At 43.1% G+C, this 15,169-nt stretch overlaps 2 protein-coding genes across 2 annotated transcripts; both read right to left on the bottom strand.

The window, feature by feature from the left end:
- Positions 1-116: 116 nt before the first annotated feature.
- On the bottom strand, positions 117-9,220 carry PVX_114615 (DNA polymerase epsilon, catalytic subunit a, putative; the record flags this gene model as incomplete). Its single annotated transcript, XM_001616261.1, has 4 exons — positions 117-320; positions 475-6,478; positions 6,643-8,905; positions 9,013-9,220. 4 exons carry the CDS (start codon positions 9,218-9,220, stop codon positions 117-119), a joined length of 8,679 nt encoding a protein of 2,892 aa, XP_001616311.1.
- A 2,848-nt stretch (positions 9,221-12,068) lies between these two features.
- PVX_114620 (hypothetical protein, conserved) lies at positions 12,069-13,259 on the bottom strand (the record flags this gene model as incomplete). Its single annotated transcript, XM_001616262.1, has 1 exon — positions 12,069-13,259. The coding sequence occupies one exon, from the start codon at positions 13,257-13,259 to the stop codon at positions 12,069-12,071; it is 1,191 nt and encodes a 396-aa protein (XP_001616312.1).
- Positions 13,260-15,169: the final 1,910 nt, after the last annotated feature.

Here is a 15,169-nt window from a genome sequence, read left to right as displayed (position 1 = left end):
ACGACAAACTGGTGCACATATGCAGAAAAAACATACGGTTACATCGCTCCGCTAAATCGCACCGCTGTGTCACTCCGCTGAGTCGCGCTGCACACCCATGCGACAAAACGACCCGCTTACACAAGGTACGTTTTCATCGACTTCAAAACGTCCAGCAATATAGGCATGTTCAGCATGGTGGCTAAATTTTCCATAATCTCCAGGGTTCGGGTCCAGTTGGTTATGTCCAAACGGGGCGTAAATGTTTGCCCGCATTTGCAAATTGCCCTGCGGTAGAAGGACTTTATCGCGTTGCAGTTGTTGCATACGAGGTCTTGGGCCTGCACAAATGCGAAAAAAAAAGAAGTGCATGTATGTGTGATAGGAATAGGAAGGGCTGCATCACGCTGACCAGGAAGTGGTAGCCAACCAAGAAAAGGCGCCCCTTCCAGCAAACGCATACTCCCCCGCGCAGTGTAAAAAAAAAGCACTTACATTATACGCATCGAAGGTCTCCTGCAGGAGGGACAAAATTTTTAGCTCAATAAAATCGTTGTCATATTTGGAATTGCAGTTTTTGCACAACCAAATGAAGGAGGGTTTCCCGTTGATCTCTGCCTCGACCAAACTGGTGACGACATTCATGTGGTACACTGATGAGCAATTTTCACAGAAGATATCTTTTAAAATTAATTCCTGGCAGGGACTTTTCCAGAGGGAATTTTTCCTGTTGTATTCACTGTCCCCCACAATTTCGAAAAGTTCGTGTCTTTTTTCGTGGAAAGCTTCATTACAGTTTTCATTCTCCAAGTTTAGGAGCTTATCATTTTGCATGAGGAATATGCAGAACTTGACAATTTCTAGTCTCCAGTTATTTTCCCTTTTGGCTAGATTTCCCAAAGTTTTTGGAAATAGAAATGGCACCATGTTCATGTTACTTTCGTCCATTTCATCCATTTCGTCATCATCATATGGCCAGTAATTTTCCACTAAATATTTTTTATACTTGATTGATTTTTTAATTTTCTTATAAATATGTCCAGGCATGAACCAGAGATCTTTTAGTTTCTCTTCTATTTTGTATGACAGCACGTCTACATTTTCGTTGATGAGAGCAAAACTTTCACACACTTCTTCCAAATCGTCAAATGATTTATCATAAATGTATTTCAGTTGTGCTCTTTGTGTTAGGCTTATCTTGTCCGTTAATTTGTCATTTTTGAGGACCATATTGAAGTAGTTCTTTTCTTCCTTCTTGTTTGTTTCTGCCTGGTTTTCGGTTGTGTTACCATTTTGTTCATCCACTGGGATTGGCTTGCCCGGCGAGGATAAAGTGAGCACTCCCCCTTCCATTGGTTTGCCACAGTGGGGATCCCACTTATCATACAGCGTGACTATATCTTGCAGAGGGTTCAAAGTAATCACATCGAGGACGTACCTCAGGAAGGATTCACAAATGGGGGGAAGGTATTCAATTATTTTTAAATTTTCATCCGTGTTTTCTTCATTCGGATTGGAATATTCCTTATACCTTATAAAATTATACTTATCAAATTGGCAAGCTGCAATGTATTCCTGTTTAATATAAAAAGGCACATTGGCATATATGGAGTCGCTGTGGGAGAAGTACTTGATTAGGCCTTTTAAAATATTTCTGCCGGAAATGACTGAAAATTCGTTAAAAGAAATGACGAAATTTCTCAAGTCCGCAAAAATTATGTTGGCATTAAATTTTTTCTTCATTATGTTGATTAAATTATTTTGGTATATTTCTGTGCACTCTAACACTTTGTTGTATAAGGCTACATCGTAGAGCAGACTGGAGTTGTTGGAGACCCACGAGTAGAAGGAAGTGAAAATATCTGAGATACTTTCGAACGTCCTATTTGTTATTAACATGGAAAGGGAGGAGATCTTCGAAATGAGGTACTCTAACGATTGGCCCAATAATTTAAATGCGTGGTTGCTGAATTGGGAGACGTGTGAGTTCTGTTCCACGATGGTGTTTATGTCGTATTTATTTTTGATTGTATTTTTCTTTTCGCTCAAATCGGACAGGTCGTCCCCCTCGTCCTCAGCTTCCATTTCATCATCATCATGAGCAGCACTGTCGCCGTTGTGGCGGCCGTGTCTGTTCGTACCATCACCCATTTTGTGCTGCGCCATGCCCGTTTTTCCTTTCCGGTGAGCAAATCCGCCCAGCTTGTTATAATTGTCGTCCGTGGTGGACATGTCCTCTTCGTCCAACTCATCCTCATTGTCGTTCCCCTCTTTCGCATACTTCATTCTGTGGCGCCTCTTCACCGCAACGTCATGTTCATTGCCTCCCCCCCCACCTCTGTGGTCGCCTTTCTTAAAATAGGCATTCCTGCCAGCAATCGAGGGGTTGTAGTACTCAGTCGGAGCCTTCACATTAGCATACTTGGTGAATAACCTAACGCTGTTAAAAATGAGGGACTCATTAAAAAATAGGTGTACTATATACCCCCTGTAAATGCCTTGGTTGACTATATCGTTGTTCTTCTTCACCAAATCGTAGTCACAAAAGCTGTTGATATTCAAGCAGGGGATTCCCAAATCGTAGTGGCCAAAGTAGGACAGCCATAAAATCCCCTTGTACCTTTTCAAAAACGATGCATACAGCGTGTCATATATAAATTTGTGCTTCTGATTTTTTCTACTCACATTTAGCAGGTTAAACAGAGGTATGTTGGAAATTCTGGAGAAATTCAAATCTTCTTCCACTTTGTGGTAATTCTCATAAAAGAGTTGTAGCGACAAATTGAATGCATCTTTTTTGTAGTTAATTCGACTAACGTTTTGGTACTTTGCAGCATTTTCAAATTTGTAAAAGTAGCAAGGGAAATATTTGTTGGTGCTCCACCATCCCAGTTTGTTCCTATCTATCGTTGACGATACGTAGAAGATGTATTTCTTCTTTCCCGTCAGCATGTTGCTTCTGTATTTGTTCAAATACACATCCAGGTGCTCCAACACTTTGTATACATTGGCGCTGTCTTCAAAATAGGTTTCGAACTTCCGGTAGTGGTACAGGAATAGGAAGTCTCTCTGCACGCTTTTGATGAAGAGGTCTCTGTCCAGCAGGTGCGCTCGCGCAGGCGCCGGCGCTTGGTTTGGGGCGGCTTCCCCCGTTTGGGGGGGGCCATCAACGCTGCCGCTAACACCGCTAATGCCGCTAACACCGCTAATGCCGCTAACACCGCTAATGCCGCTAACACCGCTAATGCCGCTAATGCCGCTAATGCCGCTACTACCGCTAACGGCGCTCCCCTCCAGGTGCACGAACTTGAGGAAGGCCTCGTGCGGGTCGAAGGAGCCGCTGTCCCGGCCGACGCCGCTGAACATGAGCTTGCAGCCGAAGAGCTGCTCATCCGCGTTCTCCTCGTACTGGTCGTACACGCCGACGAAGATGCGGTTGCACACGTTGTCCACCAGTGTGTGGAAAATGTGAATGTATATAAAATGCACATCATCCAGGTAGTCATGCGACACATTTTTCAGCTTGTTCTTCTCGACCCTGGAGAAGCAGTGCGATTTGAAGCATTTGTTTTCATCAAAAATGGAGTTGTAATTATTCGAGTCGATTTCGACTGAGTTTCCATATCTGCTGAGGAAATCAAAGTAAAGAGGAATCTTCGTCTCGTACACGGAGACGATACTTTCGTGGTAGTTAGCATTCAGCGTGTTTACTACATATCTGTTGAAGTACCTCTCCGTCATAATAAATTCGTACAAATTAAATATTTTTACATTTCTGGGCAAAAAACAGGGTGCGAATGCGTTGGAGTGAAACATGAAATTCTCACCGCTGGCTGAGTTGGACGATCCGGAAGAAGAAACTAATTTGATGGTAATCTTGTTGTTACTTTTTATATCCAGGGGGTCATAATTATTGATGTAAATATGTCTATATATTTGAATTTTTATTTTGTAAAACTTGTTCATATTTTTTAAGGACACAATTGCGTAGTAAATTCCATCCTCATCATTTTCATCAATCATATTCGCATCGCTAAATATGTCCCCCTCATCGTTGGAGGAGTCCGATTCGGTTTCATGTTTGAAGTATTCCAAATATGGTTTCAACAACGTCTGTTTTTCGTTCTTTGGGTGGTTACTCATAGGGCCACTTGAACTGTTCGCAGCGGCGGCGGAGGGGTTGGTGCCACTATGCTTTCCTTTTTTCGGCGGGGGAGCTACTTTCTTCCTTTTCACCTTTTTGTACAGGTACACAATATCCATGGCGTTCTGAATGGGGTGTAAATATTTCGGTTCCAGACTGGACAATTTTTGGGAGTTGGTTTTTTCATCATCCGCATCAGCAAGGTAGGATGAAGAATTGGCCCCCGTCCTTTTCCTTCCCCTTTCATCTTCTTCATCATCCCCCAGGGAATATTTCTTCCTCTTAGACCTGTCCTCATTTCTAATTTTCTTAATTTGACTTCGATTATTTTTCCATATACGATTGTTAATTTGCATCCACTTTTTGAAATCCGTTTGGAACATTTCGAACAGCTCTGTGTACTTCAAATTGTTGATGTTAATTTTTTCGTGGTTAATAATAATGACGTTATTGTTGTTATCTAGGTAGGTGTCTAAGGAGTTCACTTTTTTGTAGACCATAGAACCTGAGTTGCTGTGTGTGAGGCCGGCCAAGCTGTTATCGTTCAGCTGACCCAGCTTCTTCCTCTTCGAGATGAAGTTTTCCAGAAGGCATTGCTCCAATGAGCGCTTTTTCGCCCCGAGGGGGGGGGCACCGTTGTGCAATGGGTCATTTGAAACGTTCATTGCAGTGCAGGCGGTTTCCACTGGGAATGGGCTCTTCTTCTCCAAGGAGCGCAAGCTAGGGTCGTCCGCCTTCTTCACCTCTTCGTCCGTTTCTCCCTTCAAGGGGGTACTACTGCCAGCCGGGTCGTTAGAAATCCCCTCGGGAGTGCTCTCCTTCTTAACAGTCTTCTTAACAAAAAAGGCGGTGATTTTTTTCTGCTTCCCCTCTGAAATGTTAATTTGCTTTTTGAGCCACTCGGGCACAGAAATGGAAGTAATTGGGTTGTTAATATTTTGTTTAATCGCGGGAATAATGACTAACTTCAAAATTTGGACTTCTAATTTTTGTTTGTAATAATCCCAGTCAATGATATCCCTCACATTCACAGGGACGTCAGGAGGGAACTTAACGCCCAGCCATTTTCCCAAATAGTGAATTTGCGTTTCCACGTTCGTTTTAAATATCTGAATGGGGATGGCCCTGAATGTGATGTCGGATCCTATAGGCTTAGACGCAACGATGAATTGGGTAGACACGTTATTGTCTTCCACGTAACTCGTATTGCAGAGCAGCTCACTTAGCCGCTTAGCAGTCGTAATGCCAAAACTTTTAGCATTCGGTTGTTCCTTCACCGATTTGTTGAGCACCTTCTTCGCCAAAATGAGGTCAAACAGTTCGTCGTCATTATCTATGTCTATTGCTTTACTGTCTATTAGATTCTTCCACTTGTTTGCAGTTAGGGAGGCGTAGTAGTATGACTCTTCCTTTGTCTTGCCCTTCAAAAAGTGGTTAAAAATTTCGCTTTGAAATTTCTGTATGATTCTTAGCTCTCCTCTTCTTTTAATTTCGAATCCTTTCAGTTCGCTAATTTTATACTTGTCATTAAAGACTACATATCTTTTTTTAAGCAAGTCATCCGATTTTTCCGATGCTGGTAGGAACATGCCATGCCAGGGGCCATCCAACTCAAAGAAAATTTCATTTTTGCTAATGCATTCGTAATCATCTGTGCTTTCGTTATAAATTAGATACTGGTCGTTTGTCCATTTTTTGTGCATCTCGAAGTTTAGGATATTTGTGGGGAATTCAAATTCTACCTTTTTTACACTCGAGTCATTTTTCAGTTCCTCCTCCGTTTTGTCTTCATACTCTTTCATTTTGTTCAGAGCGCTTTTCTCCACAATGTACACGTCATATATTTCTGGGAATTTCTTTGGCAGCATGCACCAGATTCCATCTGTGTCCAGCTCCATGGGTATACCAATTTTGTTGATAAGGTTAAAAGCTCCGTTTATTATTTGCGAACCTGTGTATGTCACGATGGCTCCCATTTGATCTGAGTACCATCGACTGCTTTTTCGCTTTACATATCCGTAGAAGCTGTTCAGTATGCACTTGTGTGCTAACTGTAATGAATCGTTTAGCAAAATTTTATCGTCCAATTCTTGGATCTTTATGTAGTCTATTTTGTTCGCCTTTAGGAGCTCCTTTTTTTCATGTTCGCTCTCTTTGAGCCCCTTCTTGTAGACGTATCTCCTGTCTCGGAAGGTCCTCACGGTGTCCACGTAGAAGGGGTTTTCCCTCTGGCACACCAGGCTCGAGGCGTCCACTTCCTTGGCGACCTTGGTCTTTTTGAACACCCTCTGCGAGCATTCCTTGATCACCTTCATCAGTTCGTCGTGTTGCTGCTTTTCGGTCAGCTCGTTCCAGCTGCGGGGGGGAGAGGTGATTATGGGGGCGGTGAATCGATTATGCGCGGTGTATAATCGAGCAGACGCGGTGTATAATCGAGCAGACGCGGCGTATAATCGAGCAGACGCGGCGCATAAACGAGGCGAGCGCCCCGCGTGCGGCCGCCCATCCCCGGAGCTTACGACTTCTTCTTGCTGAGGGGCACGTCCGCCGAGTTGTCGTTGGTGCTGCTGTCGGACTCCTCCTTGTTGTTCATCTTGAAGAAGCTCTTCTGGGGGTAGAAGAGGCGCGTCTTGAGGTCCTGCTTGAGAGATAGCACGTGGCCATAATCGATGGGGGAGATCTCCAGCTTCCTCTTCCACACCATCTGTTTCTGGCACAGATGGCGCTGCTTGTAGAAGGAGCAGTTGAAGCAGTGATCTTGCGTTATGATGGCATTTGGCTGCAAGCGGTGCGACAGGATGATGTTCGGGTACATGGCGGCAACATCCAAATGGTAGATGTTGGGGCATATGCTAATGCTGGGGTTCTGGATGAAGAAATTTAGCTTGTCCATAATATCGCTTTTAATTTGCTTCAAATTGACAATTTGATTTTTGTTAATATACTTTTGGTCACTAGGGCTGCAGTTTTTGTTCAGGTCCTTCTGAACCCAAAAATCGATAATGCTGTCAACATTTTGCAGCAGATACTTGTACGTGTCTACATCTAAGTTGAAGTGCTCTTTGAGGTCGTCTCTGTAGATGCCACATTTTAGACTCTGCACAGTTCCACCAACAAAGGAGTCATCATAGATAAAATATTTCTTCTTATTTTCTACATCGGTGAAGTATTGATTATACGCAGGTTTGAACTTGTTTGGAAAGAGTATATTTTTTTTATACGCCTCTGCCATTAGGAGCTGTTCGCAGAGGGTTCCACTCCCCTGTCTTAGGACGTTGTCTGGGTTCATCGGAATGATGGAGCATAAAGCGAATAGGAAGTTATGAATAAATTTGTCATACAGGTAAAACGTGGCAACTGCATCTGACACGCTGTATACAGCCAAATGCTGTGGGTTCTTTCTCGCAATAGAAACCATAAGTTCTGGGTCCACCTCCGTAGGGTTATATTTTAGCTTAATTTTGCAGACACTCTTTAGCGTTCTGGACCCATTAGGTAAGTAAGAATCTCGCTCGACCCACTTATACGCATCTATGTTTAGAATAAAATTGCATGCACATTCCTGTTTGTTGTTATTCATGATGAACCCGATTTCTTTGGGTACACTCAAGTTGTTAATTTCGCATCTCCGGAAGAGGTAGGGAATGTCAAAGAAGTCCCCATTGTAGGTGACAAAAATGTGGATTTTCAAAATTTTTATATGTTCCAAAAATCGTTTTAAAAGGAAATATTCATTTTGTTCATTAAAAATTTTGAAGGTCCCTGCTCCGGAGTATTCTTCATTTGGCTTGTACAGAAACTCCCTTATATTTTTGCTCATCACATTTCTGTTAACTATTAGGTACCCCTGTGCGTTGTACATATATGATATGAGGATAATTTCGTCCTTTTCTTTATCTGGGAATTTCAGTTCATCTTTGTAGCACTCGATATCCCAGGCGAGCACATTTAAGGGGGCTAGCACCTTTTTGTTTAATACTTCGAAATGGACTGCCTCCGTCTCCGTGTATAATTCTTCTTCATCTCTCGTGATCCTATACCATAGCCCACACCTAATATTTTGATCTATGCATATTCGGGTGGTGTATTTCACATCGTACTCGTACATCTCTGTTATTTCTTGCAAAATTTCCTCCTTGCTTAGAATTTGCTTCTTCGTATTTACTACTATTTCGTTCATGTTTAGCTTTGGGCTGCTCACCGTTACGTGTGCGTCGTTCTTTTTGCCTCTCCCTCCGCGGTCTCCTGTGCTGTTATTACCCGTGTGTGCCTTTTTAGAGTCCCCCTGATCCTCTCTGTGTGTAGCAGCACCCTCATTTTTGGCCACCCTGCCAGTTTCGCCAGGCTCATCATACTTGGTATAGGAAACATCGTGCTTGTAGGAAAAATCTAATTTGCTCTGAGACAGTTCATATTCGTACTCGTTAAATATGTGCTTGTCATTATTTGAGGAGTTACTACGCTCCTTATTCTTCTTATTCCGCTCAATTATTTTGGAGATAAAATCCCTCGCACTCATGAGATTATCTATCGTGTCGAAGGAGAGCTTAAAGAAGATGTTACTCAGGTAGCTCCTTTTTTTGTTCAGGTGATCATACAGACTCAGGTCCTCCTTCTTCACGTAATCTATTTCGACGTTGTATTTGTCCAGCTCCTTCTTCAGGTACTTGGTCACCGCCTCGTAGTTGTGGATGTTCTTCGTCTTCAGGTAGAAGTACGGCCGGTAGAACAGCGTCAGCCTCCACGTCTTGCTGTTGTCCGACACGAAGTACATGTGCACACCTGCGGGGGGGGAGCGGTGAGGAGCGGTGAGGAGCGGTGAGGATCGGTGAGGAGCGGTGAGGAGCGGCGCGGCCAGGTTAGCGTATTCCTAGCGCGCTTGCTCTTACCTGTCTTTTTCTGCGACTTGTTCGAGTTCTTCACCACCACATTCAGAACGGTGGGCACGATGTTGTACAGGTACCCCTCCTTCTGCCCCTTACTCAGCCATGGCTTTATGTTGAACTTGCTCTCCAGCTTGGTCAGCCTCTCATACTCGTAGTCCGCGTTTATTTTGGAGTCCTTTTCCCACCCCTTCGTCCTGGCCTGCGTCGTCATGGCGGCGGGGAGAGGACAGCAGGGAGTGCACGGGGTGATGACTTGGATATAACTGGTAGCTAGCTGGGCGTGCAAACAAAACGCAATTATAACTGCGACGCAAAATTAACGGCGTTGCCAAAACAGTCGCTCATTTTGGGTGCGCCCAGGTAGGAAATACGCATAGAACAAGGCGCTGTTCGGGCGGGCATATGGTAAGGCAATTTCGCTAGGTGGATGATCGCGCTGATTTGAGCAGCAATGGGAAAGATAAGAGGGGAGGAAAAAAAAAAAGAAAATGAAACGAAGTGGCATAATAGTAATATCTCCCTTAAAGAATGCTCAGTTTCGCGCCAAAAATGAAAGGGAAAAAGTGTGCAATCTCGATACGGCTATGAAATACCCACTGATAGAGATTACCACTTCACATAAAATGTGTTAGCCATCTAGGAAGGTATATACTCACATGTATGCAAATAAAATTTCGCTTTGGGTAGCCGCCTTTTCCTTTTAATCCGGCACATTAATGGTATAAAAAAGGGCATGAGGTGGTGAGGAAGCCCAATATTGGCGTCATCAAAAGTTCCCAAAAGATGTAGCGTGTCTAGTGCGTAAATGCGCGCGGGTCTTAATTTAACAAACTAGGAAAAAAAAAAAAAAAAAAAAGAGGACAAAAAAGGGTAAACTGGTTTGATCCCTTTTCTCTTCCTCCTTCACTGCCGTTAAAAAAAATTCATAAATGGATATGCCTTAGGGGGGGATATTCATTTGGAGAAATAGTCCAGGGGAGAAAAAAGGAAACGAAAAAGGGACAAAAAAGGGACGAAAAAGGAGCGAAAAAGGGACGAAAAAGGAACGAAAAAGTAGACGAAAGCGAAAGCGAAAACGCAGGGAGCACGCAAACGAAGGTGATAAGACAAGGCACACTCACGCGCCGTCCCCCGCGAATCGAATGTACGACGAAACGGGTGAAACGAATTAAACTCCGCTCATGTGTAAGTAGCCACGAGGGGGAATTAGGGCCCACGCGCGAACGGCAAGCCACATACGTACGCAGTGTGAAATAGCTTGCCCACCCATTTCTATAATTCGAAAATGAAAAATGTATGTGATAGGAGAAATTGCGCGCATTTTAATTTTTGCTGCGCTTCGCTTCGCCTCGTTCCGTTTCGCTTCGTTTTTTTTTATTCCACTGCTAAACTGGCTCTCTTCCCCCTAACGCGTTAACACGAATTTAAAAAAATGAATATCTTTGTGGCCGCATGTGCGGTTAGCGGCAGGGTGGAAGCTAACAAATTTCACTCACGTGCTTCCAACGCAGGGGGTGTTATAAAAGTGAGAAGAGGTGAGTTCATCCCGCTTGACATACTTTCATTCCCACCTCATTACCAAACGTTTTGTGCTCATTTCCAAAGTTTTACACTTGTGGTATGAAAAGGATACTCCTCCCTTTTTTTGGAAAAGAGTGCAAAAAGAAGAAAAAAAAAAAAAAAAATGGAAAAGCTCTACCATTCCTTGTAGCTATACACCTTTAAAGTTATCTCCTTTTCGTAATTTTTTTTTTATCCACTAAAAAAAAAAAAAACACCTCTTTTAGTAGCCTACGGGGCGTGGGACCTCCACGTATGTGCCAAGCCACTGTTACACATGGTGCAGTGAAAATTAGTTTAAGCATCCATCTAGCAGATATGAATATGAATGCAAAGAATTGGCATGATAAAGATAGCTTGGAACACCTTAATGCTTTGCAATTTGCAAATCCGAGTGATGCATACTTGCGTGTCACACATTCGATGGGGGGAAATAAAAAAAAAAAAAAAAAAACCGTTCATTTGTTACATATGGCAATGCAAATTAGCAAACCGTAGTATTCCCACATGCAAGGCTATTACTTTGTTCCCAACCTGCAGTGTGTTTCTTGTCCGAACAATGCAGAATGTTAATCGAACATAGGTACTCACCTTCGTGTATGTTTATATGGACACGCTCAACGTAGACGGCGGTAATGGCATGGCATACCACTCTTCTGTGAAGAAACAGAGAGAGACAGTCGTTCTTCTTCTTGCCAATTTAATGTCCCTCCACTGCAGCAAAATGGAATTTTTTTTTTTAAAGAGGAAGGGCGTGGAAACCTCCACGGGATGCACTTAAACGGGCAAATTATTTAAATAGGCGAAGAATCAAAAAGGGAGGTTACGCACATATAGGGAGGCATAAATACGTCGCAATCAAATGGGGCGTATGCGGCAAACACGTAGCGAAATAAAAAGGCGCAAAAAGTAAAGGCAACATGGGGAGGACGGAAAGGGTTCACAAACTGGAAAGCAAAATGAGGGAAGCGAAGTGAATAGTGCACACAAAAAAAAGGGAAAAAATTATAACCGTAACGAAAATAATGACAACGGTGATGGGAATATAATAAAGCAAAAGGAGAGGAAATAAAATAACTAATCGGCACGGGGGGAGGCGGTTCGGGAAAAAAGCAAATATACGTGCAAATAAGGATGGCGTTCGTTCAGTGTGTGTATTGTGCAGCTAGCTATCTGTCTTCTGCCCCCCATATGTGGCCATCATAAAAAAGGGGAAAAAATTACCAGCGTTGGTCGAACAAACGGCCACAAAATGGGGAAAAAATTATGAACAAAAAAATTCACCACAAAATAAAAGGGCGAGGAGGGCACGCAAAATGAGGTATCCCCCCTACATCACGACCGACCAAAAAGCATTTCCTAATTCTGCACATTTCAAAGTTGATTTGTGCTCCACATAAGGTGTCATTGCTCCCACCCATTTTAATTCTTAAAATTTGACGAAAGGGGGATTACCACTCCCGCCTCTGAAAGGAAGGCGCCTTTGAAAAGTGACACCATCACAGCTGTGCCAACTTGGTCTTCTCCGCTTTCGCAAAAAAGTTGTTCGAATCTGCAACGTAATATTTCTTGATACAAATTATTAATATGTAGAGTAGGAACGAAATGAGGAGGCAAACGAAAAAATACAAAAAGGATTTATATTCAAAAGTAAAACCCCTTGATTTGAAATCGATCAGGTAATTGTAATCCATGGACGGAAAAAAATAATGGCCATATCCCTTTCTTAAATTATCAGCCATGGTGGATTTATGATTAGCATCATTACCGTTGAAAAGGGTATAATTCGTATCACTCCCATTTCGGGTGTCACTCCCATTTCGGGTGTCACTCCCATTTTGGGTGTCATTCCCATTTTGGGTGTCATTCCCATTTCGGCTGTACTTCCCGTCTGGGGTGTTATTATCATGGTCATGAGCGTTGCTCGAGTTGCCGACTGTGGGTCCCCCCTTTTCTCTTTCTAAGAACAAATGCTCCTGGTTGCCGTACGGCTTATTCTTAATTTTGTGCAATTTGTGCATTATATTTTCATAGTAGCTTAAAATGTTCAGGCACTTATTACTCAAGTGGTAAAAATTCTTTTTCAGGCACTTGTGCACCTTTGAAAATTTGGAGTAGTCCGCGCAGTAGAGCATAACATCGTCGATGCAGGAGTAGAGTAGGGAGTTACTGAGGGATTTTTTACAACTGTCGGATAATTTATCCTTTTTTAAAGTAATACACGTTAGCACATCCCCATCACAGTTGTTATTTTTTATATCATCTTCACAGCCTTTTACTGGTTGTGTTTGATTCAGATGGTTCGTAACTGTGTTGTTAATTTCCGCGTCGTATAAGTTTATCAAATCTAGGAAGCTATTAACATCGTTGCTTGAGCTACTGACCGTTTCGTTTGGAATGTCTAATGAGTATATTGAAAAATTGGATGGAATAATTTGAGATAACATGCTTGTTAGCAGGACGAGGTCATCCACCGCTGCATCATTTCGCTTTTTTCTTTTATTAGATTTATTATTATCATTAAATGTTAAGTGGTTGCTCATGTAAGACAGCTCCGTTTTTATCATGTCGTCAAAAAGGTTATCATTCAGTAGAGTTACATCTACGTATGAGCTGTTTGCTTCCTTCTGATAGATCAATAGTAGGGCGTACACAATGGGGGAAAAACATCTTTGGGCTATTTTTTTCATTTCTCCCACGTGGATGTCTGTTTGTTGTTTGCCTTCTATAAAGGGGAGCCGTCTCAGGGGACTCGGGATCGCAGAAAGGGGTGGCCACTACGCCCGTAGCGCATACGTGTGGGTGTGTATGCCTGTTGGCATAAGTGCCTGCTTGTCCATGCACGCCCCTGTCGCGAGGGGAGCAGAAATGACGAGCAAGATGCAGTCGTTTAGTCAGCCGCTTAGCCGCTTAACCGCTTAACCGCTTTCCTATCAAAAGGTGTCTATTTGCAAGCAGTTTTCATTTCCAGGAAACACACCGCTTCGCACTTTAAACGAACTGCGATTGATCAGCAGGGCGTGCTTCACGGGCAGCAAACCATTCCGCGCTGAGGTAGAATGCATTCTGCGGGTTACTTAAGCGTAAGGCATTTCGCGCAAATGGCATACCGTCTTTATTGCTTATCGCACATTTTGTACATGCACATGTGAATTTACGCGTGGGGGGCAGGGGCGCGGGGAAGCACCAAAAAAGGGGTGGTTAATTCGAAGGAAAATTTGAATAGGGAAAAAAAGGGAAAAAAAGGAAGAAAAAATTATCACTTGGAGGGCGTTATTCACATGGCATTACTCACGTTGACACTCGCTTTCGTATTAATGCGCCGCGAGCGTCCTACGAATGTGTCGTTAACTTTCTTTCGCGGGGGACAAAAGTGTAATACAAAACGCGGTGTGTGCTGAGCGCGGGGATATGGAACATCATCAAAGGAGTAGTCATAACTTCCTTTCGCGAGTGAAATTGTTTTTTACTGTGCTGGGGTGGAAAAAACGGACGTGGACGGGAGAGTGCGCGCGGAAATGCGAGTGGAAGTAAATTTTGTTTCCCTTTCGCGCAGGATGGACAAGTGTACCATTTTGATTACGCAGTGCCATTTTCACGCCACAATTTAACCATTCGCTCATACACAGCTGCGTAATTTGAACTTCTCGCGAAAACGCGGACGGGAAAGGAAAAAGTGTAAAATGAAATGAAATGAAAAAACGATCGCGCTGCTTCGCTTTATTTTGGACAATCACGGAAAATGTTTACCCTTTTGCATAATCGCTTGTCCTTCCACATGACGCAGTTATGACATACGTACATTCTAACATTTGCACAGACGCGAGCGCAGTTGAGAAAATTCAGACACATGCAAGGGGGAAAAATGAACGTAATTTTTTGCTCAATCGTTTGTTCGCCCAATCGCTTGCCAAACCGCTTGCCAAACCGCTTGCCCTTTTTTTTTTTTTTTTTTTTCCTGTGCAGCAAAAATGGTCACATTTTTGCATCAGATGAAACCAAAGCGTCCTTTACTCACCAAGGGAAAAGCATTAATGCGCATAATTTTATGGGTTAGTGCGGCGCTGTCCTGTAAGGGCTCAAACACCATTTAAGCAAAACAAAAAGGGGGGCGAATTCATGAGCAGATTTCTTTTTTGTGGCGCATACTTTGCTCTTGCGTTTTATGCGCCCCTTGTTATGTACATATATTTGCATATGCGCCTGTTCGTGTGGGCACATTTGTGTGCATATAGGCCATCACCAATAAGTGCGTAATCCCGCAGACGCTTTAACCATGATTGATGAAAAAGTAAGTGCAAATTGTTATCAGCTGTCGCACCAATGGGTAACATTTATTCGTGCTACACATGACCATCACGTTGCTTTTCATTGGGGTCCTTTTTCTAAAAAATGCGTAGAGGGGGCGAACGTGCAAAATGGATAGTCAAAAATAGTGCCCCTTTCGCGCTGCCGCAAAGTCACTTCGCTGTTCCCCTTTTCCGGGTGCGTTCACCCGCCATAATGAATATGCTACCCCCGTTCCTGCGCGTGTTTGTTTGTATTCCAATATTAAAAGTGTAAGTATACGTAGTAAGGCATAACATAAGCAAGTATGTAG

Source organism: Plasmodium vivax, chromosome 11, assembly GCF_000002415.2.
Source record: "Plasmodium vivax chromosome 11, whole genome shotgun sequence".
Classification (NCBI taxonomy): domain Eukaryota; phylum Apicomplexa; class Aconoidasida; order Haemosporida; family Plasmodiidae; genus Plasmodium; species Plasmodium vivax.
This window is presented reverse-complemented; position numbering and strand designations above follow the sequence as displayed.